The sequence below is a fragment of the Sus scrofa genome, chromosome 3 (assembly GCF_000003025.6).
Source record: "Sus scrofa isolate TJ Tabasco breed Duroc chromosome 3, Sscrofa11.1, whole genome shotgun sequence".
Lineage (NCBI taxonomy): Eukaryota > Metazoa > Chordata > Mammalia > Artiodactyla > Suidae > Sus > Sus scrofa.
In genome coordinates this window covers 127,500,339-127,525,642 of record NC_010445.4, presented here as the reverse complement: position 1 = coordinate 127,525,642, position 25,304 = coordinate 127,500,339, and the positions used below count along the sequence as shown (strand labels likewise).

The window sequence follows — 25,304 nt, the reverse complement described above, 5'->3', positions numbered from 1 at the left end:
GGGCTAGAACCCAGGTGACCACAGGTGGGCACAGGTGAGCACAGGTGCTGTGGGACGCTGGGGGAGGGGGTTCTTCAAAGGTGGGAGGGACTAAAGAGGCTTAATAAGGCGCTGGAAGGGTGGGGAGATTTCACGAGACAGAGAAGGGAGGAGGGAGGTCCAGGCAGAGGAGCCAGGAAGGCCTGAGTCTATTTCTTTACCCCCTCAGTGAACCTGTGCTAAGGTGATACGAACAGCTGGCAACGTCATGGGTCAGCCCAGGGCCAGCACGAGGGTGAAGGTGTTCAGAGCAGTGAGGCCTTGAGGGAAAACTTGAAGGAAGTGTCAAGAAACTCAGTGATCCGGGCAAATCCTCTTTTCATGCGATATTTAAGTCAACATTAATACAAATATCCCTGGCTAACAAAATACCACACTTTCAAATAAAAAACAGATCAATATTATTGATCCTTGCTTTAGTTTCTGGCTCATTTGCACTGTTAAAATGCAACTTTGGGGGGTTTTTTTGTTCGTTCGTTTGTTTTTTGTCTTTTTTTTTGCCTTTTCTAGGGCCGATCCCGCGGCATACGGAGGTTCCCAGGCCAGGGGTGGAATCGGAGCTGCAGCCACCAGCCTACACCAGAGCCACAGCAACGCGAGATCCGAGCCGCGTCTGCGACCTACACCACAGCTCAGGCAACGCCAGATCCTCAACCCACTGAGCGAGGCCAGGGATCGAACCTGCAGCCTCATGGTTCCTAGTCAGATTCGTTTCCTCTGCGTCACGACGGGAACTCCTAAAATGCAACTTTTGAAGTGTCCACAGCTCCAGGCATTTACGCACTTGTTTTTATCCATAATGCCCTTCGTTTCTGGGGGAAAGGAGAGAGAAAAAAATACATGAAGATGGTTTGGACCAAAAGCTCATTCATTCCTGTCTCGGTCTTCAGCAAACCCTTCCAGCTACAAATTCCCTCCTCCTTTTGGAAAATCAAAACATGTTTAACTAGAGACCTCAGTCCGGGAGCTGGACGTTTCCTTCATCTGGAACAGCGCTCAGTACCTTTTCCTCTGCTGCCCAACGAGCCGGCCGAAGGCGCAGGCCGAGGGGTCGAGCTGGCCCGAGAGCCTGCGGATGTGTGTGCATCCTGCCGGAAGCAGCAGGGCTGAGCAGGAAGTTGCAATTACAAGAGGGCAGGGCTTCTGCAGAAGCTGAGCGGTGCTGGCTCAGAGCAGCCAGGGCTTATCCAAGGAAGGTATGTGCGGGGGGTGGGGGCGGGGGGACCTGGTCATTAATGGGACTGCAGGTTTCAAAGGAAAAGGGAGGAGGCCAGGCCAGCTTTGTTGGCACCCAGCACTTTCCCTAAAGGCACAGACAGAAACAGGATAAGCAGCCTCTAGGCAGGTCCAAAGGGGCCCCCCTGGGGGGATGGAGCAGGTCCAGCTGTGGGGGGGGCTCTCTCCTCCTTCATGGCCTCCCAACAGTCTCCTGTTTGCACATGGCCCTTTCTCTTCTGTCATTCCTGACACCTTCTTCTTCTTCTTTTTGCCACACCCCAGGCATGTGGAAGCTCCCGGGACCAGGAATCGAACCGGCGCCACAGCAGTGAGCCGAGCCACTGCAGCAATAATGCCAGATCCTTAACCCTCAGCACCACAAGGGAACTCCTCGACTGCTTCTTAACTTTTCAAGATAATTATCATTTGGGATGAAGTTTCTTACTCTTGAATCAGAGCCAAGGGACCTTTTTTTTTTTTTTTTTTCAGTGTTTAAGGAAGATTTTTCAAATATCTCTCGTAGGTTCCAACTTCAACTCATTTTAAACAAAATGTACGAGAAGCCACAAAATATTTGAAATGTGTATTTCAGTAAAAGAGAATCCACTGAGTCCTGCGGGCCAGACAGCACAGCCCCGAGGAGACTGGGCTTGCAGAAAGCCTCCCTGTCAGAGATCTGCCCTGAGCATGTGTGGGGTGGGCAGGGGGTGGCAGGGGGCGGCGGGGGGGTGTCTGCTGTGGACCGAGTGTCCTCTGGGGACCGCAGCCCGGCCAGCGTGGCCGGCCACACGCGTGCGCTGCTTTGCTTTCCGAACCACCAGCCCATGGGAGCCAGGGGCTCAGGCTCCCCATTCAGAGCCTGTAATGTCCACTGAAGCGAAACAGGAAGGGAAACAAACGTTCAGAGCAAAGGGTTTCTCCCTCCCATGACCCTGAAAGAGAGCCAATGGCAGGCTGCAGGGCCGGGGCCAAAGGCTTCGGCAAAAATCACCCAGCCGAAGGTTCTGCGGCGTGCTGGAGAGCCCGCTCCCCTCAGAGTCAAGAAAACTGCCCTGGAATCCTGCGACATGCCAGCCGTGATTCCGAGGTCCACCCTGAACCTCGGTGTCCTCGTCGGGACCAGGGCTGGGGCTGATGGGGTGTGTGACGGGCCTGCTCGCTCCAGTCCTCCTCCCTGACCAGCTCCTCCTTGTTCACTTCCTCCAGAACCCCTCCACGCAGCCTCCACGCACCTCTCTGAAGAGTGACCCATACCTCGTCACCCACTGGCTTCAAGATCGCCACTGACCCCCCGCCTTTTCCTGCAAGGAGCACCGCAGCCCGCAGGGTCAGCTCCATCCTCCGGAGTCCTCCGGATGCAGCCCGGCCTGAAGTCCTTCCTGAACACCTGTCGTCAGGTACCCAGCGGGGCTCTTCCCTGCCCCTCCCCTGGGGCCCTCCCCTCTTCTCTCGGCTTGAGTTCCCCACCCTGTGCACAAACTCCCAAAGAGAGAGCGGTAGTGCCCACGGCTGGAAAAGGAGCAGGGAAGGCAGACCATGGAAGGCATGTCCCCTGCAGGGAGCAGCACCTGCACCTACCATCGGGGGCGTGGCTGCTATAGTCGCCCACCACCCCCATCATCTTTAAGGCCCCTCTCCCCAGGAAGTCTGGTTTCCCAGACCCCATGCTCCCGGGCTGGTGGAAGCCCCCTGCCCCAGGCTTGCCTCTCTCCTAGAACTTACCATACGGCCCCACAATGCACTTGTTCATCCGCCTCGCCTCTCATCTTTCCCTGCTCTGCTTCTGTGCTGGCAGCTGCCACAGCACCGAGGCTCAGGTCGAAGGAATGAATGAATGAATCGGAGGGAAGGAAGGAGGGGAGGGAGGCGACTTCCGTCCCACAGTGGGCACGCAGAGGTTCTTTTTCTGTCTCTTCTTAAGGACATCTGGCCCCGACGGGACCCTCCCTGCCCCTCTAGGCTCCAAGGCGCTGAGGATCACGAGAGTGCCTGTCTGTCCAGTGGTGTCCCCCTGCCACAGCTGTCGCCCACCCACCTTCAAGCAGAACAGAGCAGAGGGTCAAGTCTCTGTTGCATCAGCTTTAGATTCCCGCCTCCCTGTCCTGGGCCGCTCGCCACACCTTCGTCCTGGCGGTTCCCGCCAGCTTGTTCACAAACCGAAGGCCTCGGGTTTCTCTCCCCAGACTGTCCCAGTGTCCCCTTCAGAGAGGAGGCTGGCGTCTGAAGTCCCCCGTCCCAGTTGGAATTAGCCGCTTCGCCCCGGAATCTAGCTTGCTCCCCTGGGTCTGTCCCGAATAGGGACCCGGCCGAAATGCGTCATCATGCAAGACAGTCCTTCCTGGAACTCAATCTGAGTGGCTTTTTGCAAAAACAGGAGACGAGCAGACAACATCTTTCCCAACCTTGATAACCACGTCAAGACGGGGCTCAGGCACTCCTGACCCTCCCCCAATTAAATAACCTCAATTCCTTTCCTCAAAAGGATCACCTGGAGCTCCCATGGTGGCTCGGTAGTAACGAACCCAACTAGCATCCCTGGCCTTGCTCAGTGGGTTAAGGATCCAGTGTTGCCGTGAGCTGTGGTGTTGGTGGCAGATGTGGCTCAGATCTGGCGGAGGCTGAGCTGCAGCTTCAATTCAACCCCTAGCCTGGGAACTTCCATACACCATGGAGCAGAGGCGAGGGGGTGAGACATCCTGGAGGCCAGCTGGGAGGAGGCCTGTGCTTCCAGGATGGAGTCCGGAGAGCAAGTCTTCAGTGCAGGTGGCCTGCTTCTCTCAGTCAACCATGGGGAGCTGCTTAGAGGCTTGGAGCAGGGGAACAGCAAGGTCCCCGTTTTGACCCTGGGATACAATGGCTCTGGCCTCAGTTGTAATTGGGTCCGCGCTGTGTCCTTACGTAGCCAAATGCCACCCTCCACGCCAAACTGTCACTCTTGTCTCATTCCACTTTGCCCTCACCACAGGTCTGTGGCATCACCTTTCTGATGCACACAGACAACAGTCAACGGAGGGGTGACTTTTCTAGCAACTGTGCATATTGTGTTTTTGCTTGGTTGCAGCATGACAGTGGAATCTCTCATAATCAGCTTCAACTGGTTCCAAGCCAGGGGACCCCCGGGCACTGGCCCAGGATGGTTGGAGTTCACGCCGGCTTATGCTGCTGTTCTTGCTGGTGAATGGTGTCCCCCGCTTCTCTCACAAATGTCCTGCTTTGGAAAATAAGTCATATGGCTACTTATGACTTTTATGTTTGGAAAATTGAGGCTGGGGGCTGCTGTATTCTGTGCATTTATCCCCCAGGGGGCCCTGTCCATGGGCTTTTTGGAGGAGAGCAGAGACTGGACCCCGAGTTTTTTATTGCTTAGCCTTGCAAATGCTGGATGGGGTGGCCACGGGGTGCAAATTTCCCCTTTGCTCAAGAATTGGACAAAACCCCAAGAATACAAAGAGCTATGTGCCCCCAAATTCCTGGGAAGCCTCCAATAACTGGGGCAGACTTGGAGGCAGCATAACCCCTCGGTGACTCTCCAGCACCCCTGCACCCTTACTGCCAGCCTAGGGGAGAGCAGGGAGGGGCAGGTCAGCCCTGGGGGGCCCGAGCTCCCAGTGAGAGGCTCCCCCTCTCCTCTGGCCTCCAAGAGCATCTCTGCTGAGGCCAGGGGTGCCTGGCCGAGCTCAAACCCCACTCCCAGGGCAGATGTCCGCTCAGGACGCAGGGAGACGGGAGTGGCTGAGACCTTTGTCTTCAACTGTAATTTCAAAAACAGTGCAAAGTGACCTTCGGGGCTCCTTTCTGGCAATAGCAGATTATGGGTCCATGAACATGACAGATGCCATGTCCAGGCCTCATAAAGTAACAAGCCCCTGCACCAGGATCCCAGGCAGTGTCCACACGGCTCCAACTGGGACTTTCACCTGCCGCCTCTGGCTCCTTTTCTTCCCCAACCAGATGCTCATTAATCCAGTCAGGTGTGCTTGGCTGGGAGCCCAGGGGACCGAGGCACCAACTGATGGGCCTTTCGCTGGAACTGCTGAAGGGCACACAGCACCTTTTCTTCCAAAGTCCGTCCGGCCTGGTCCCCAGTGGGTTTATTGACACCTGGCTTTAAGCTTTGGTGGCAAACGGTCTCCTCGGAGTGCGCCTTCAGGACACAGAGGCTTCGGATGCTGACGTGGAGACCTGAGTGCACAGGGGACAGGGGAGGCTGCCAAGGGGGCGGCAGCTCATCCTGGCAGTTCTCTCCCCGGCCCGGGGCTCTCATACCTGGCCGGCATCAGAATCCCCTGGGGGGCTTGCAGGAGCACACCTCCCCGGGGCTTCTGATTCACCGGCCTGGATGAGGTCTGAGAATCTTCACCCTTGACCGTCCCAGTGGCACTGATATCATGGTCCACGCTCGGAGAGCCTCTACCCTGGTGTCCTAGTGGGGGCAGGGCCGTCTGCCCCCTGGACATGGCCCCACCTGCCAGGCCCGGTCTGTGATGAAAGCTCCCCTGGCGGGGCCGCCGCAGGGGCTGCAAAGCTCAAAGGATTCGACCAGGAGGCAGCCCAGCCTGGTGCTTGTGGCTCTGAAGGGGAGACTCTGGGGAGAGGGGGCCCAGGTGGGCCAGGGGAGATTTTAGCAGAAGTGACATTTGAGATTGGGGACAAAGAAGGACCAGGCCACCAAAGGAGGATGAAGGGAGCCCCCGAGAGCAGGATGGACAGAGAAGCAAACCCCCACCCCGCACAGGAGAGAACTCTGTGGAGCAGCAAGCAGGTCGGTCAGGAGTGCTGTGACAGGAGCAGGGGTGACAGCTCAGGTGGGACAGCAGGTCGGTCACAACCTGCCAGGACCTGCAGCACCGTCAGAATCTGGACATCATCCCGAAGGCAGGGCAGCTGGGAAGGGTCAGAGGCGTGGGCTAATATCCGATCCTGGGCCCCAGGGGGCTGTGACTTCCCAGAGGGAACAGCCCTCGGAGGGGCCCGGGCTGGGGATCAGGGCACAGAACTGAGGCGGGAAGTGGGGGTGGGGGGAGGCGGGCTGGCTTAAATGACAAACATTGATTTCTCACAGTTCTGGAGGCAGGAAGTCCAGGATCACGCCATCGGTGGATTCAGTGCCCGGTGAGAGCCCTCTGCCCCTGGCAGGGTGGCAGCCGGCTCCTCACGTGGGGCAGGGGGGAGGAGCAAGCTGTCTGGTGTCTCTTCTTAGGAGGACCCTGGTCCCATCAGGGCGGCCCCTCCCTCACCGCCCCATCTAATCCCTGTCACCTACCAGAGGCCACCTGCAAACACCCACACACGGGGGTTAGGGCTTCAACACATGAATTTGGAGGAGACACCATCATTCGGCCCGCGGCAGGGGGATGGGACAAAATTCCAAGCTGGCGTTCACCTAAGTTTCCGGAGGGCTTTACATGGGAGGGAAAAAAACAAAAAACAGTGCTATCTAAGAAAACTGGGGCCGTCTTTGAGAAGTTCTGCGCTGCCTTCGCTCTATTCTGGTAAACTGCGGGTCACCTCTAAATACAGTTTTCTTCCCAGAAGCAGACTCAACAGAGGCACTGTCGGTTAAAAATTAAACAGCAAAACGCAACTCAGACCATGTGAAGGTCTTTTTTTAAAAAGTAATCGCAGAAAGCATCTGGTCTCGTGCCCTGAAGGTCGAGATCCATTCGGAAAAGGTCACAGTCTGGGCTCAGCGGTGGGTGTCTCATAGTCTAGCTTTCCCCCTCCCCAGGGTTCCTCGAGCAGCAAACCTCTTCCAGGACACACGGGGGCCTCCTCGCCCCGCTCCCTCGATCTGGGGGGATCTAGAGTCATTAGTCTCTTGTTTTAAAAGGAGAACCAGGGACTGCCCATCGCGTCTCAGTGGGTTACAAACCCGAGCAGCGTCCACAAGGATGTGGGTTCCATCCCTGGCCTCGCTCAGTGGGTTAAGGATCTGGTGTTGCCACAGGCTGTGGCGTGGGTTGAGGATGCAGCTCAGATCCCACGTGGCTGTGGCTGTGGCATAGGCTGGCAGCTGCAGCTTCAATTCCACCCTTAGCCTGGAACATCTATATGAAAAAAAAAAAAAAAAAGAAGAAGAAGAAAAGAAAAAGAAGAAAAATAAAAGCATAAAAGGAGAATCAGGGAATAGCCTTTGATGTAGAGAGTGTTTTCACTGCAGCCAACAGACGCATCTTCATTCCTTCTCGTGCCTCGTGCCACACCGTTGTTGTTTGAAGGGTCCAGGGGTGCAAAGGGTAAACCAGGCTCTGCTCCCCAGGAGCTTATGATGTGAGAACATTCCGGGGGTATTCAGCGGAGTTCAAAGAACCAGAACAGGTGAGAGGACAATGATGGCCTGAAAGCCACCATACCCACCTGCCCCAGGGATAAACCCCGAGCCCAAGGGACAGCCTGAACTTTCCGAAAAACCTCTCCAGGCTAACCTCTAGTTTTCCCAGATTCTTTGCAGCACAGAGTCAAGACATTCAAATAAAACAAAACATACCAAAAAAAAAAAAAAAAAAAAAAAAAAGCCCTCTTCCAGTCTTCAAGCTCCACTTTATGACCTAAAAAGCAAAATCTTTCTAAAGCATAACAAGCTACTTCAGCTGAAGAAAACAGCGAACTCTAAAAGGCCAGGAATCCAGCGTATGCCCTCTGTCACGTGAGCACCAAATACCGAGAAACCATCCGGGACGAGAAGGCCGGCCTAGAGCAGCTGCTTCAAAGAGGCTGTTCTTTAACCAAAGGCTTAACACGATGACCCTGGACACTCGGAGGGGAAGCAGGCTGAGAGCTCGGCTGGCTTGCCACGGAGGGCTGCGGAGGGCCTCTCGGTGGGATTCAGGCCATCGTCTCATTTGCAGAGACTGCCAAGTGTCAGCGGCAGCGATGGCCTTTAAAAAGAGCCAGGCATTGGCACCACATCGAAAAAGGAAAGGAAAGAAGCTCAAGATTCCCCAAGCTTAAAACTGCAGAATAAAGGATAAGTTTCCCCCAAATAAATAAAACAGATGCAGCCAGGTTAAAATCGGCGTGGTTGGCTGTTTTCCTTTTCTTTTTCATCTTTTTTATCTTTTTCCAGCCATGCCCTTGGCATATGGAGGTTCCCAGCCTAGGGGTAGAACGGGAGCTGCAGCTGCGGAGCTACACCGCAGCCACGGCAACCCTGGATCCGAGCCACGTCTGCAACCCACGCTAACAGCTCACGGCAACACCGGATCCTAAACCCACTGAACAAAGCCAGGGATTGAACCCTCATCCTCACGGGTACAAGTCGGGTTCTGAGCCTGTTGAGCCCCAATGGGAACCCCTGCTCTCTTTTTGAAGCCAAGAGGGGCCACCTCCACGAGGAAGCACAGGTGCTTCTGCTTCTTCCCCGACCCCCGCCCCCAGCCTTCCCCACCCCACGCCACCCCACCCCACCTTCTGAGCAACAGCTCTGCACTTGGAACCCATCAGAAAGAGCCTTTGTCATCCTGCTCTCTGCATCATCCTTCAGCTCATCTCTCCAGTTTGGGTGTGAGGCAATCTGGGCCTTTTTTTTTTTTTAAGACCGGTGTGTTTAATTTACAGTGATTTCGCTCAATAGTGCGAATGTTTACCATATGGTGGTTGTGTGGCAGAATATTCTGGCTCCCCTAAAAGTCAAGCTGCTGAGTCATGCTGAGTCACTTGCCAGCTGGGGCCACTGCCCTGCCATGCGCCGCCCTCCCGGGAGAAACAGGGACTGGACAGCTGAGCTGGAAGAGTCAGGCCAAGATTCCACAAACGACTGAAGCACCGCTGCTCTGAGGAATCAGCCACGTCCTGGGAATATAGAAATTGTAGGACTTTGCTCACAGAGGGAAATAGCCAAGATGGAGCCAGAGCAGCAAGCAGGACTAGACACTTGTAGACAGAAATTGTACTCAATTAAAAAGCAAGATAGAACCTGATGGAAGATAATATGAGAAAAAGAATGTGTGTGTGTGTGTGTGTGTGTGTGTGTGTGTGTGTGTGTGAGACTGGGTCACCATGCTGTACAGCAGAAATTGATACAATATTGTAAATCGACTACAAGTTTTAAAAATATTTAAAAATGAAAGGCAGAACTTTAGCACTAACAAAACACAGACTGCTTAAATTTGGTAGTTTTTGACTTGTCCTGTGATCTCTCGGATATTGGATGAGTCAACAAACTCATTTGTTTTGATGATTACTAATCATGTTTTAAATGGAACATGGGTCAGCTTGACTCACTATTCCCTAGAGATCCTTCAGTGTCCCCAAAAGTCAGAACCTTCGTTGGATGCTCGAATGGCCCCTTCTAGTTGCCCTGTGGCCGTAGGAGTCACCTGGTGGATCAGTCACATCTCCACCTCTGCTGGGAAGCTCGGGGTCCCAGAATAATATCTGAAAACATGATCCCAAGATTGTCCAGGAATCCTGTCAAAAAATTTAAAGTACTGGCCCTTTTCACACCTACCCCCAGATTCTTATGGGATAGGTAGAGGTGGGGGCTAAAACTCGGTATTTTCCAGAAGTTTCCAGATCATTCAGGTTGGGTTTTCCCTGGCTGTGCTTTTAAGAAACCAACGTCCCATCGCTGCCTAAATGACCCTCAATTTCCGAGCAGACATGGAAATGTTGCCCATGGGTTTCTGTTACTCTTTTCCATTTAAGAGTAATCTTTCTCATGATTTTCCCTGTACTCGATGGAAAGAAGCAGAGAAAGTACATCCATCGTCCCTGACTTTGCTCCCTAATCCTGACTCTCAGTAGCTCTGTGACCTTAGACTTGTTTCTTAACCTCTCTGAGCTTCGCCTTCTGACTTATTCTAAAATAGAGTGCCAAAAGCTGTAGCTGCTTCCGTGGAGCTGTGGCTGGGGTCAGGCACACACACTCGTAACGCTTGTGAGTGCCTGACTCTCCTACTTTACTATGAAGTTCCAGCCGTGTGAGCCGGAAGACGTACTTTCTTCAAGTCTCTGCTCCGATGCCACCTTCTCCATGCAGCCTACCAGGATCGCCCCATTCAAAACCATTCCTCCACCCTTGCTGTCGGCACTTCGCATGGCCATCCCTGCTCTATGGCCACAACCTCCATCATCTTTTAATAACCTCTGTTATTTAAGCACCAGTTTCATTTCTTTGTTCTCCCCCACGCACCCCTCCACTGGAGTGCAACACCCTGGAGGTCAGAATTTTTGTCAGTTTTGTTCACTGATGACTCCTAAATTCCTAGAAGAGTGCCTGGTGCATAGTAGGTGTTCAGTAAATACTGGATGGATGGATGGATGAGTAGACGGATGGATGGATGGATGGATGCGTGCCTGCATGCATGGTCAGATGGGCACCTGCCTTTGCACTCTATCGCATCTGTGCCACCATTCACACCCGCTGCATGTCTGAGCTTGGAAAACCTGTCTTCTTTTCCAGCTGAGGTAAGATCTGATTACTCACAAGCCAGTGACTTCCCCTTTTAAAACCAACTTTGTTGTTTTATTACTGACATGTTTGCGCCAGATCTGTTTGCATGCTCGTTAACCCAAGTAAACGTTAATAATAATAATTTTAAAAACCTATGAAAACAGCTTCCTACGTGCTTCCTCTCCCGGGCATAATCATGTGACCCCGCAGGGTTCGTATGTGCCAATGGAACAGTTCCCTTTCCTAGGCGTCCCAATTCCTCCTGGGAAGACACCAAATCCCAGTATTCACATCGCCAGTCCCAACCCCAATCTTTCTGCTTGTCTGCACAATGCAACGATCCTCAAGTAAAACAAAGATATCGAAGCCCCCTGCCTGTGACATGGCAGCACGCGGCATCCACTCCCATGCCAGGGCAGCCTGGGGATGCAGTCATAGCTGTACAAGGGTTTGTGAACGGTGGGAATATTCCAAGAGTTATTTCCTCCGTGGCTGCATCCTGCCCGTAAATACTCATCTCTTCACAAATAACACGCAGCACTTTGCAACATGAAGGCCGTTGGCTCTAGGTTCCCCTGTCCTGCCCAGTTCCAGGGTCCCAGCCCTCCAGTTCCTGCTACCTTCCCCACACCCACACAAATGGCTCCACAACAGGCTTTGCAGTCCCCACAGCAACAGGGGAACTGGCTAAAGGTCACTGGGCCAGAGGCCTGCCCCGAGGCTCTGCATCAGTGACGGTGCTGCGGTTCCCAGCCTCCCCACACTCAGGCGTGGCCGGGAGACAGTGCCAACGCAGGGGGCCTCTGACAGAGCGATTTTGCCCCCCAGAGGACCTCTAGCGATGTCTGGAGACATCTTTGGCTGTCACGCTTGCAGGAGGGGGTTTCTATTAGAATCTGGTGGGGAGAGGCCAGCACCCAGCCTGCCTGGGACAGCCCCCCACCACAAAGGAACATCACCCCAAGTGTTGGTTGTGCTGACCCTGAGAGGTCCCCTTCTGACCTAAGGGATGCGAGTTCAAGTGCTGTGAGCCAAGTCTACCCCAGGGCATCTCCGCAGGGTCCTCCGAGCTCTCTCCCCTTTTTCAGGCTGGAAGGGGATGAGCCGAGACGCTCTGGAAGCCCGCGGTGGACCCGGGAGAGCCTCGGAAGTGGGCGGGGCCTGGGTCCCCGAATCGCGATTGGAGGAGTGAGGCCCCGGCCACCTGCCACCGCTGGCATCACTTTGGACTTCGAGCGAGCTGTGCTGGAGCCGTCCTGGGTCAGCAGGGTGACCTGGGGATCCTGGAGTAGCTGTCCCATCTCACGTGGGACAGGGGCCTCCCCCGGGGTGACGTCGCTGGAAATCAATTTATGACAGAAACAAGGAGCTGACCTGTACCGAGAAGCAGGAGGGGCCCGAGGACCTATATGTCTGTCAAAACCGTGCAAACCTGCCGCTTTCTAAATAAGCCTTCTGATGTCCACCTTTGGCCATTGTGGTCCCAATAGACTCCAAGTTGGAATTTTTACCACTGTAATCTGTCGGTTTAGTTAGACATCTTCTCTCCCCGTTATCTTAACTAGTCAGAGCTTAGTGACAAAGGCCCGTTCCTATCTTTACGGACTTTTTAGTTCATTCCTAAGGAGTGCTTGCTGCTGTCATAGTGACCATGTACTGAAAAGGTTGAGAATTAGCAGGAAAAATACAGGGACTCGCTAAACTAAAAAAGTACTCCTTGGTCATCTGAAATTTAATCTGTGCTTCATTTTACCTGGTGACCTGCTTCCTGAGCAGGTCTATCCGCTCAGGTGTTGTATGTGACACACGCTGACTGTTCAACATACCACCCAGAGTGACGTGCTGTTATCAATCCGAATTCTCAGAGTCAGAAGGGCCAGGGCTTTCCCTGCATCACGTATCACCTGTCACGGCCGCAGTGCTGGGACCCCGGGCAGGCTCCCTCCAAGTGCGTTGATGCTTTCCCCGCCCAGAACGCTGCTCCCAAGACCACCTGCGCTCAGGGATGTTCCATCGTCAGCATCCTTCCTTCGGTCCCCACCGGCCACATGGCCTCGGCCATTATCTGCCCCAAGGGGATCCCACGACACAGTAAGGATGGTTACGATTATTTTATTTCAGGAGTTCCCTAGGTAGCTCAGCAGGTTAAGAACCCAACTAGTGTCCATGAAGATGCAGGTTCGATCCCTGGCCCCACTCAGTGGGTTAAGGATCCGGCATTGCCGCACGCTGCAGCAAAGGTCTCAGATGAAGCTCGGACCTGATGTTGCTGTGGCTGGATGTAGGCTGGCAACTGCAGCGCCAATCTGACCCCTAGCCTGGGAACTTCCTGTAAAATATCCCTTGTCAATGTCTCCTTTTTCTTTTTTGTTTTTTGTCTTTTTAGGGCCACCCTGTGGCATATGGAAGTTCCCAGGTAGGATGGGAGCCACATCTGCGACCTACACCACAGCTCACTAGGCAACGCCGGATCTTTAACCCACTGAGAGAGGCCAGGGATCAAACCTGCGTCCTCATGGATGCTAGTCAGATGCGTTTCTGCTGAGCCACAGTGGGAACTCCCATGTTTCCTTTTTTTAAAGCCAGCAAATCTCTCTGAAGACAATGCAATGGACTAGATACACCTTCAGAAAGCCTTAGGGAGGAACTCAGTCAGAGATCGGACTTTGAAGCCAGATAGTCCAGGGTCCAGATTCTGAGCCCCATCTCCTGGCTGCATTGACAGGACGGGTTACAGGGCAGCTTCCTGGCAGGTGAGACAGGAGTGCGAGCAGGTGCCAACCTGAGGGTCTTGTAGGGTTTAGGGACGTCAGGCCGTGAAAGACCTCATGCCAGGCCTGTGCTGGAGTGAGGGGGCTGAGACGCCACCCGCCTTGTGGGGTGGAGGTGTTTGGTGGGTGGGAGCCCTGACCCAGCAATTCCCAGGCTCTGTGCTCTCAGCCAGAAGGACCCCCCTACCACCCTGACCCCACCCTGGGACTAACAGCCCCACTGCAGTGCCCAGCACCTCCCAGGCCTGCTTCCCACACAAGCCCTCACTTGTTCCCCATCCAAAGACATTCCCACTCCCCATGGACAGCGGAAGGAATGGGCACCCTGGGGTCCAGTCCTCACCCCACCCGCCACCTGGCCCTGCAGTACCACCCACCTTAAAGGATAAAGCCGGAGATAAAGGTGGAAGCAGGTGTTCGAGCATCTCTGCTCCTGGCTCCTTCCACAGCTCCAGGCGGCCCCTCACTGGCGGCAGCTCTGGTTCCCCAAAAGGTTCTGACTCAGTAGGTCTGGACCGGAGCCAGAGTCCACTGGCCTCCGTGCTCCCAGGCTGCAGGCCCTGGTGCCACACTTTGCGGAGTGCGGGTCGGTGCTGAAGTGCTCCCGTCCAGCCTGCCCCACAGTTTGAGCCTCTTCGTACAGGTGGAGGAGCCAGGAACCCGGGCCCAGGGTGACTGGCTGATGGCCGCTGCGACCAGGGGGAGATGGCAAGGCTGAGGACAATACTGTCTAAGCCAGGAATTCTACAGCTGTCAGACCTCTAGACACCTGCAGTCAGGGCCAGGTTGGGCCTAATAAAACAAGACTTAAATCATATTTTTAAACTCCACGGCTTGATGAAGTAAGGTACATGGGAAGGTGCTTTCCAAAGCCAAACAATACAGAAATGTGAATAGTTTTCCATTTTATTTAACAATTAACATACAGAAACTTCTAGTTCCACATAAGATGATGTAGATGTACCTCTCCCTGTTCCTCCTGCTAAAGAGAGCTAAAACTCTGGACGTTGGAGAGAAAACAAAAATCAGAAGACGCTGAGAGGTGGAGAGAAGGGCAGCCTGGCTGGCGACGGTGGGGCCCAAGGAAGGGCATGGTGATGTTTTCTCTGTTTTTTTGTTTGTTTGTTTTGTTTTTTGTGCTTCTTATTTCCCAGGCCCGATGCCGGGGAACCTGGCACCCAGAAAGGCCAATGGACACAAGCGAAAAGAAAACAAGAAAAGCCTGCTCTCTCAAGCAGTGAACCAGGAACAAGGCAGCCTGGGAAGATAGAAAACACCTCGACAATGACCACACTGCTCCAAGCAAGCCCCACAGTTTCATCTACGTAAGATCCCTCGCCCTCGCCCTCGCCCTACTGCCAGGAGGCGCCCCCACCCCAGCCTCCCTCTACAGAAGGGCGGTGTTACAGATGGTGGGGTGGGGAGCGGGGGCATCCGGTGCTGCTAGTCGGCAATGAGCCCTCTCAACAGGGTCAGCAGAGGTCACCTGGGAGCCTGGACTTTCACCACCACACAGCAATAGCCAGGCACTGCTCCCCTTGCCCACTGGGTGGTCTCAGAGAAGGCTGAGCAAGAAGCTGGGGTATCCACATCCTTCTGGAGGTAAGAGACCGTTGCCCCCACAGTGTAGGTTGGAGACCACTCTGCAGGGTCGGAGAAGACACCTCACCCCCTCCCCAGCCAGGGTGGCGTCAGCAGAGGCCTGCTCTAATAGCAGATGCAGTTAAGATCCAGAGTTTCATAACACCCAAAAAGTTCAGGTTTCAATCAAAAATCACTCATCATACCAAGAACCAGGAAAAGCTCCACTTGAATGAGAAAAGACAACAGTTGTCAAGACTGAGTTGACATGATGTTGGAATTAACTCATAAGGATTTTATAACAGCCACCAAAAAAGTCTTTCAATGAGCAGTACGAATATGCTCCAAAAAAGAAAAAAAAAAAAAAAAACTCAGTAAAGAAACAGAAGATATCAAGAAAATACATCATGGTCAAATTTCTGAAAAGTGAAGATGTGAAAATATTTAAAAACACAGGGAGAAATAGCACCTTATCTACAGAAGAAAAAGAAATTTGAAAAAACAAAAAACAAAACCCAGCTGATTTCTCATCCATAATCATGGATGCACCAAGGAAGTGATCGCAAATGCTGAAAGAACTCTAGCCCAGAAGCCTAGATCCAGCAAAAACATCCTTCGGGAATTGAGAGGCTAACAAGACCTTCTCAGATGCAGGAGAACTCATCACCAGCAGATCTACCTTGAAAGAATGTCTAAAGGAGGCCCTTGAAACAGAAAGGAAATGGTAGAAGAAAGAATAGTGGAACATCAAGAAAAAAGAATAAGAGAGAAAGTAAAAACGGGGGTAAAAATATAATAAACGTCTCTTGTGTTCTAGAGTTTTGTTAAATAAATAAATAAAATGTTTGGATCCTCAGGAGGTCCAAGATAGCTCGTTCTCACCCTGTAGGATGGACGGAAGAGGCCAGTGGCTAAGCCAAAGCGTCTCAGAGTGTGGCGCCTGCACCTCCTGCATCAGCATTTCCTCAGGCTGTTTCCTGGGCTGCTCACCAAACCCGGTTAATCAGACTTTCTGGAGATGGGCCCCTGGACTCTGCCTATAAAGACGACTGCTGCACATACTCAGGTGTGACATCCTCACATCCGAGTTCTTAATAGAGTCAGGCTCCGGCACTCGGTGGGACCTTCTGAGGACGGGGACAACAATGTGTTTTATAAATTTCTGCAGAACTGGAACACACTTCAAGGTAAAAAAATAACCAATATCCCACCGGGGGTCAAGGTGGCGCCCCTGCGGATCGTCACAGGATGCTGTGTAGGGCGTGTGGGCTCACAGGGGCGGCTGTCCTTCTGTGCCCCAGTTTCTTCCTTTGTAAAATGGGGACGGCATCTCCTTTTCCTAAATCCTGGGGTTCAGAGGAAGAGCAGAACGGGCCAGCCGGCATGGGCTTGTAAGTGATTACTCTTACCCAGTGTGAATGTTTAATCTGGCCTTAAAGAGGGCCATCGTGTCGCCCTTTCTTCTTTGAAATGGAATGTCTGGGCGCTTCCCAAGGACTCCTGGAAGGGCAGAGATGGTTACCATAACATATACCACTTAATTCCACCAGCCTTTCCTCCCAGGGCCCGCAGACCCACAGCCCCAGCCTTCAGACGGGCGGGCCCAGGCGTCAGCGGCGGGGGAAGACAGCGCGATCCAGAAAGAGCTGACGCTGGGTGCCCAGGGACTGCTCCCCGCGGGTCCCCGCTGCGGACTGGGTCCCCATCACACCTCCCGAAAATGCTGTCCTAGGTCCTGTCTCCTCTCGCGGACAAGGGTGGCAGTGACCTGTGACAGGAGTCAGGGGGCTTAGAGAACCCTCGTGCTATTTCCAACTGGGGAGAAGAAATATCGTAAATTATCATTTTTAGGGACGTGGGAGTGGAAGCCTCAAAGACTGGCGGGGGCCGGGGGAGCGTGGAGAGAAGGATTTCAAATCGTTTAAAAACCAACGTCTTTCCACCGGCCAACCGAAGAGACCAGCGTTTAGAATTATGCGCGCTGGCGCCTCCTGGGTGCCACCAGTGCCCCAGAGGCGGCCTCCCGGGTCGGAAAAGGGCAGTGGCCAAAGCGCCGCGGGCACAGGACGCGTGTCCGCCGCCGAGCGCGCCCCGGCCCGGCCCCGGCCTGAGCCCCAGACCTGTCGGCGGGACAGCGGCGGGGCGCGGCGGGGTGGCCGCCGGGCGGGCGCGCTCGTGGTGCGGGGCGGGTTCCTCCGCTCTGAAGTCATGGACTTGGCCGGGGCATCGCGGCCGGCGCGCAAACGTGGCTTCGGCCAAGAAGGGGGGGCGGGAGGGAAGCGGACAATGTGTTTCTTGTTAGGGACTCGCAAGCCCGGCCCGGGGTTTTGCTTTTGGTGCCGTATTATAATATTAAGATGCAGCTTGATTCCGGACAAGCCCGCCCTCGTCGCCGGCCGGGGAGGGCGGCTGCGGATTCCCACGGACGCCAGTGGGCAGTCCCGGGGGCCTGGGCGCAGCGGCCCGAGCAGGCGGCGCGCTGTGGGCGGCAACCCGGGGTCCCCGCGGTGACCCGGGGTCCCTGCGGGGGCCGGACCCCGCGACGCGCGCCTCGGGGAGGCTCAGACTCGGCGACGCCAGCCCCGCGCCCGCCAGCTCTCGGGCGGCCGGGGATTGTTTCCCAAGACCTTATCTCTTGCTCAAGTTAATTTTCTTTTTTAATTTGGTGACCGGAACAAAAGTCACAGGAAAATCCTTTGTGAAAATCAAACGCGGTCACAAATCGGGGCACTTCACAGCATTTGTAACCAAATATTGGCCGTGCTGGTAGTTAAATCGGCCCCTCTGCCAAACTTCCCAAACTTTGCTTTCTTTGAAAGGGTCTGAAAGGTGATCTCGCTCCCAGATCAGACGGTTGAAAGCAATTGGATTTAGCACGGCGTTTTTCCTGGTGCTCTTGCGATCTCTGGGCAAGCAGGACGGCGCGCGAATCCTAGAAGGAATTAGGGCTGCGATGGTGGCGGGCGGGGGAGGGATGGCTGTTAAGCCATTGTAGTAGCTCAAGCGTTTTGTTAATGCAATTTATTAGCTGTGCGCGACAAGAAGTAGGAGAGGTTAGGCAGGTCTTCAAAAATACCCAAAAGGAGAAAAATAAACATCCCCTTGTTTGCTTTTTGCGGTTTTGCTCGTTTTCTCTGCCCCCCCCCCCCCGCCGCCGCCGCTGCCCCTCATCTAAGGCTGGTTTTAAACCCAAATTCGGTTATCTGGTTTCAGGGCAAGGGCTGCCTCTTGCCAAGGTATTAAATAAACAAGTACAGCAAAAACTTGAATCCTTATGTAATCCAGATGCCGTTTCCTCGAAAACCACAACAAACTCTGCTAAACCAGATAACAGGACCGGGAAGAGTCGTACCCTCACCCCCGCGGTCTTAGGGCCAGCAGAGGACATCCCCGTTCAGCAACTCCTCGGCAGGACAGACGATAAATAACTGCTGCTAACACTCCAAACTGCAGATGCGCACCCTTGAGGGATCCGGATGCCATAAACTGTCCGGGAATGTTGGCATCTGGTTCTTAAAATGGAACTTTCCCTTGAGATAAAGTTGGGAGCGTGGGGGCGTCTGCGTCCGGCGGGCTAACTGGGAACTTTCTGGCCTCCTGATGTTCTCAGCTAAAAACGCCGCCTTGGAAAAGGGGCGAAGTTTGCCTGGCTTTGTAGTGGTAATGAGGACGCGGACGCGGGTCCGTTGGCGCGCTGAGGCTGGGAGGCGCGGACCCTGCTGCACCTCCGGGGGGCGGGGGGTGGGGGGGCGACTGTTATGGAAAAATCTGTAGGTGTTTAGGGCAACCTCCAAGGGTTCTGAGAAGGACGGCAGGCAGGGGCCAATGATTGGCGGGGGGGGGGGGGAGCGGGAGTGAGGGTTCCTTCAAAGGCATTCGGGGGAGTCCAGCATCAAAGTCATATCCCGGAGGTTCCAAAGGAATAAATAAATCTCGCCATCCACTAAGTCACCTTCTCCCCATCCGCCCTTCCCTCGCGCCAGCCCCACCCTGAACGCCTGGATTGCAAAAACAAATAAAATAAAGCAAAACCTTTTGCTTTGGCAACCTCTAAGGCACATTACGCCTCCTTCTGCACAAGGAAGATTTCTTTCTTCTCCCTCTCCCGGCTGTTTCTCTTCGCCCCCAACCCCCCGCCCCCTTTGCTTCTCCATCCTCCTTCCTTCCCCCAAATCGCTCGAAACTTAAGACGTGCGGCGGCTGCAGGTGCGCGCGGGCCGGGCGGCCGGGCCGGGGCGAGCCTGGGACGGCCGGGCCTCGCAGGCATTGATCAGCAGGGCGCGCGCGCTGAGTGACGGCGCGGTTGCCATGGCAGCCGCCTGAGCGGCGCCGCGAGGACAAGGCTGCAGGGCGGCGTGAATGGGCGGCGTCACGCGCCTGGCGCCAGAGAGTCTGCTCCGGGGCTCCGGCTCCGGCCCCGCCGCGGCCTGGCCCGCGCGCCGCCGCCGCCGCCACCGCTGCCAATTCATCACCTGTCAGGGATCACTCGGGGGGTCACGGGCGGAATGGACACAGCTGTGAGAACAAAACCGGGGGGAAGAAAGGCGAGCGCTCCCAATTGCGCCAGATGTGCAGGGAGGACCTGGAGGACCCCCCCCCCGCCCCCGCCGACCCCGCAGGCTCCTCCCGCCCCCCGTTGCATCACGCGGGGATTGCAAAGGCGGCCCGGCCGGCCCAGCCCGGAGCTGCTTCTGATTACTGCGAGGAGTTGGTCGCCCTGGGAGCCGGCGGCGGGGCCTGGGGTGGAGACCGAGGAAGGGAGCCCTGGAACCAGGGTGGGGGAACTTCCAGGGCAGGCGTGTGCCTTTAAGTAGGGGGCGAGAGCATTCCCCCCCACACACACACACACCGGAAGCCATTCACACCTTCCCACCACCCAAGGATCTAGCGAATCCAGGGCCCTCTCTGCAGCTTTAGAGGCCGCAGATGCGAACCAATTGACAGATTTTTCGGTGCCTTGTAACCCACCCCGAAAATGCTGCTCCAACACCAATTACCCGACGAAAACATACTTTTAAAGGGAATTTCGTATTGGGCTTTCTGAGCTAGCCATACTAGTCATCTGGGCCTTTTTTTAATCATTAACTTATACAGGCTCATAATCCCCTTAAAATGATCTTTAAATGAACATGGAACTGGGTAGCCTACCAGTCGAATCAAATTCAACACAGTCAGGCTGACTGGACTCTTGACATGGCCGCTAAAGAAAGATACACCAGAAAACTTTTAGCGTATTTAGCAATTTGACTACAGCAGGGTCCAAAAATGATCAGGGGAGCAGGCACTGCCTTAATCAACTTTGCAAGTGTGTAAAGTAATACTGCACAGCGCTCATTAGGAACCAGCCCAGAGCCTGGCTGTAGGGATAATGAGGCTGGCAGGGACGTTAACATACGGTGTCCTTGGAAAAAGCTAGGCATGCGTCAGTATCGCAGAGCTGCAATGTCCAAGAATCACAAGTAATAATTTGAGAATCCCAAAGATGTTTGTTTACATTGGCTATTATTGTAAAATAGTCAAAGTATAACATCATGAACCAAAATAGTGTCAAAACAAAATCTGTTCCACTGTGGCACGTATGTGACAGAAACACATGCACACAAAGTACATCAAAAGGCTCGAACTGTGGGGGACTCGGGTATGAAATCATTTCCAGACTTATTATCAGAGGAGAGGTTTTTAATCGAATACTGTCAGGAACAGAATTGCAGGCTTCATTTTCCCGGCCAGGCCCTGAGCAGATTTCTCTGCGGGTCAGAGAACCATCCACTTCCATCCTCCAAAACCAAAGCGGCTGGATTTTCTGAAAGTGACACCCACCTCGTTGCCACCAGCTCTTCCTCCCTGGAGAGAAGCCCTGAGGCAGGCGCATGGCGGCAACTGGTGTCAGAGACCAGACCCTCGGGCCACCAGCTGAAGAGTTAATCATTAATTGATGGAAAAAATACTGTGTCCCCATTATTAAACTTTGCTTTTTCTCCAGTTCTGCCCCCCCCCCCCGCCAAGTGCAAAGGAGATTGAGACAAAACATAAGATACTTAGAGACATCATGTTGTCTCAGATTTTCTAGCTTATTGTATTCTAGAGAAATATGGTTTTCAACACACTAATTTATCATGGTCTTCAGTTAAGCTAGAATTAATGTGTGAATTAACTGAAAAGGATTTGAGCAAGTAACTCCAAGCTTTGTAGAAAATGTAGATGGCAGAATAAGTTCTTCAAGATTTAATAGGGGAAAAGAGGGAAGGAAACAACCTGAACCTGCCCCTAAGGCTAGTGCTGAAAAGAGTCCAAACTTGGTATATGACAGATTTAAAGAACAACAACAACAACAGCAACAAAACAACAACAACAATGTGAAGATATCCACCACTGGCTGGAGCCACCTACCTGTCACAAAGCTTTAAAAATACAGTAGGACTGGAATGTGACACCAGAAATCACGACTTGTGCATAATTAATCACCTTACTTTGCCACCTACACTGCAGAGGACAGACTGGCAGCCTCGGAAGGCAGTGTACGTAAATACAGCTTCCATACGCAAATTCTCCTAATGATTTCCGCTTCGTAGGATCATTATCATAGATAGCCCTTCCTCCTTCTAGAAAAGGAAGCCAGAAAGCGTCCTGCGCTCAGAGCTCCTCAGCGATCAGCACAGGTTCCAATAAGCACTCACTTCACCGAGTTTACAACAACGCCTCCTGCGTTGCTCCGAGTTGCACGATCCCACACTAAACCTGTCGTTGAATGCGCGCGTGGGTGATTTTGGTTTTGTTTTTTACAAAGCTTTTCCTTATCTTAAGAGACCCAACTCACACTACAGACGTCACTTGGCGACGGCAAACTTATGTGCGTTTTCACTTTCTTCAGAAATGCTTTCTATCTTGCTGACATTCCGTGGGGCGCAGGGGACCGTGGTGGCTTTCCCTCCGCTGCGCAGACCTGGCCTCGGTGGCTGTGGTTTTAGGGATGCTCAAAGCCCCGAGGTGTAGAAGGCTTCCTCGGGAGACACCTTAGGGAGAGAGTCCGGCCTCGCCGTTGGGATTAACAGGGGATTAAGATGCACATTGAGGTTCCTGGGGTCTCCCCCTCCCCCACCCTGTCCGCGACCCCCTCCTCTACCCCCACCCGCTTCTCTCCCCCCAGCCCTCCCCTTCCCCTGCGCTCCCCTCCGGCCCGGCGCTTACTGTACTCTATTTACCACCCCAGCTGGGCTCGCGCCGCGGGGATTGGCTGCGAACGCGGAAGGACCGAGCGCTCGCCCCGCGCCCGCGCCGGCCAATGGGGGTGCCCGCCCGGCCTGATGGACGCGCCGCCCTCCACCAATGGGGACGCAAGGCAGCCGGATCGTGTGGCCCCGGCGAGCGCTGATAAAAGCCGCCCGGCCGGGCTCCCTGCTTCGTTCTGAGCCGAGCCTGGTGCCGAGCGTAGGAAGCTCTGCAGGCGGCGGCGGCGGCGGCAGCGGCGGCGTCCTGAGCTCCGGGGCAGCCCGCTCCCTCCTCCCGGTCTCTTCTTTCCTGCGGTCAGCATGAAAGCCTTCAGTCCAGTGAGGTCCGTTAGGAAAAACAGCCTTTCGGACCACAGCCTGGGCATCTCCCGGAGCAAAACCCCGGTGGACGACCCGATGAGCCTGCTGTACAACATGAACGACTGCTACTCCAAGCTCAAGGAGCTGGTGCCCAGCATCCCTCAGAACAAGAAGGTGAGCAAGATGGAAATCCTGCAGCACGTCATCGACTACATCTTGGACCTGCAGATCGCCCTGGACTCGCACCCCACTATTGTCAGCCTGCACCACCAGCGACCCGGGCAGAGCCAGGCATCCAGGACGCCGCTGACCACCCTAAATACGGACATCAGCATCCTGTCCTTGCAGGTAAGACCTGCTCCTGGTGCCCCGCTCGCGGCCGCGCAGCCGGGCGATGCCTGGGCTGCCACTGGCCGACCCATTGTCGAGACCGCCGGCCGCAGTCGGTGACTCACAAATGAGCTAATTAACTTCATTGTTATTAGTTTTAGTTTTTTTTGTTTTTTTTTTTTGTTTTTTTTTACAAATCTGCTGTAGATTGAGTTATGCGGGAAATTGCTGATAGGTTAGTTCTGAGAGGTTAACGCATCAATCTTTGAGTCTGCAATTAGCGTAAACGTCTTTACTGGAACTTGCTGTTCTATGGGCTACTTGGAAAAAGAAAAAAAAAAGCTCTTTCTCCTGAAGTTGTCTAACGTCGAGCCTTTTATCCCCGTTCTCTCGTAGGCTTCTGAATTCCCTTCTGAGTTAATGTCAAGTGACAGCAAAGCGCTCTGTGGCTGAATAAATGGTGAGTGTTTGCTTGTGCCACCGGTCGGTGAACCGGCACTCGGGGTGTGTGCGCGCGCGCGCGCGTGTACTTGCGAATCTGTAAAATGTTGGGTTTGGTAGATGAATGTGTACTTGGTTGTATAACACGTAGTACATTGTTTACGTGTACTAGATGTGAAGAGGCATCTGGCTCCTGTTACTCAAATTCACGGAAGATTTTCCTTAAAAAAAAAAAAAAAAATGCCAGTAACTATGGAAGGTGGCAGAGGAAACTGTGTAACTGTGTCCCGGTTTTATGTGCCAGTATCATGCCTGGGCTGTTTTCTGCTCATGCTCTGGTACTACGAGGTACTAACCCCCGTGTAATTAATCTTATCACCGCAAATTCCATCGGGATCCTCCCTCCCTAAAACTCCAGCCCTCTGGGACCAGGCTAGCCAAGCATTGCTGCCCTGTGCCTCAGCCCCTGTGATGTGGGATTCCGACTTCCCAATCTGTTAACTAAAGGGCTGTTTTCAATCAAATAATTGTTACAAGAAGCAGACTGGCGCCTATGAGCCCTGCCGCTGGAGATCCAAATAGGAGATTGCATTGGGAAGTTTTTCGCCTGAGTCTCTGCTATTTTAATGTTTAATTTGCGCTGTCGAGGCCGAGTGTGTGTCTTGCATCTGTGGACGCCAGGGTTTGCCCAATGTTTGAGTGTTTGGTTAAATGTTCAAACTGCGGCTTCCTCCTGGCGCCAGTCTGCCCGCCTCTGCCCTTAGGTTAAAATCTCCTAAACAGTCCTTTCTCTCTCGATCTTTTGCAGGTGTTCATGACTCTTCCCCCCCCCACACCCACCCCCTTTGCACAACAACAGCAACAAATCCACAGGCTCTTTTAAGGCGCTGAACTTATTTTTCAACCATTTCCCAAGGAGGACAAGTCAAATGGACCTTTAAAAAAAAAAAAATGGAAGGAAAACTAAGAACGGTCGACTTGCCCAGTGTTCTCTGACCTGGACTGTGTACTAGTTATTTATGAAAAAGACTTTTAAATGCCCTTTCTGCAGTTGGAAGGTTTTCTTTATATACTATTCCCACCATGGGGAGCGAAAAACGTTAAAATCACAAGGAATTGCCCAATTTAAGCAGACTTTGCCTTTTTTCAAAGGTGGAGCGTGAATACCAGAAGGATCCAGTATTCAGTTACTTACATGAAGTCTTTCGGTCAGAAATTACCTTTTTGACGCAAGCCTACTGAATGCTGTGTATATATTTATATATAAATATATATATATATTGAGTGAAACCTCGTGAACTCTTTCCTTAGAGTTTCCTTGTACAGCGGCAGAGATGTCAATTTCTGCATCAAAGTGTAATGATGTACTTATTCATGCTAAACTTTTTATAAAAGTTTAGTTGTAAACTTAACCCTTTTATACAAAATAAATCAAGTGTGTTTATTGAATGGTGATTGCCTGCTTTATTTCAGAGGACCAGTGCTTTGATTTTTATCATGCTATGTTATAACTGAACCCAAATAAATACAAGTTCAAATTTATGTAGACTGTATAAGATTATAATAAAAACATGTCTGAAATCAACACCTGAATTCCGAATGATTTTTAAGATGTTCTCCTTCTCTGTCTCGCCATTTTATTTAACCCCTCACCCCTTTCGCTCTCCCCCCCCCCCCCAAGTCTTGGAACCTGTGTGCAGAGAAGCCCCTTATCAGATGTGTGGTCAGAAGGAGCACTTTGGGGCAAAGGGCTGCTGCTGCTTTTTGGGAGAGCTGATGGGCTGGAAAGTCTCTAAACCCAGAAGTTTCTCTCAGTCCCGCCTGTGTTTTGAGTGTTGAGTTGCCAACCAAGGAGTTGCTGTGGCGGTGGCTCCTGGGAGTGGGATCATTCAAATTACATGTGGGCTCTGGAAGGGCTACCTGGCTGCAGAGATGTTAAAACGCTTCTGGAGTAAAGGAAACTGCTGTTAACCAGAAGAGGAAGAGCTCCAGGGAATTCGG

At 53.3% G+C, this 25,304-nt stretch overlaps 1 protein-coding gene and 2 long non-coding RNA genes across 7 annotated transcripts; 2 read left to right on the top strand and 1 right to left on the bottom strand.

The window, feature by feature from the left end:
- Positions 677–22,134, bottom strand: LOC106509912. The gene is made up of 3 exons (XR_002342872.1): positions 21,394–22,134; positions 2,980–7,304; positions 677–851 (listed from the first exon to the last, which is right to left on the bottom strand). It is a non-coding gene; the product is annotated as an uncharacterized LOC106509912 (long non-coding RNA).
- LOC102160712 lies at positions 995–7,771 on the top strand. 5 transcript variants are annotated; one of them, XR_001307909.2, is made up of 3 exons: positions 998–1,235; positions 2,464–2,654; positions 3,179–7,771. It is a non-coding gene; the product is annotated as an uncharacterized LOC102160712 (long non-coding RNA). The 5 variants fall into 5 exon arrangements; XR_002342867.1 differs by having other exon boundaries at positions 995–1,235; positions 2,464–7,771; XR_002342871.1 differs by lacking the exon at positions 998–1,235 and adding an exon at positions 1,242–1,776 and having other exon boundaries at positions 2,464–7,771.
- Positions 22,436–24,884, top strand: ID2 (inhibitor of DNA binding 2, HLH protein). The gene is given in 3 exon segments (NM_001037965.1): positions 22,436–22,880; positions 23,259–23,322; positions 24,112–24,884. Coding segments are annotated over 2 exon segments (405 nt in total). The 5' UTR covers positions 22,436–22,532; the 3' UTR covers positions 23,316–23,322; positions 24,112–24,884.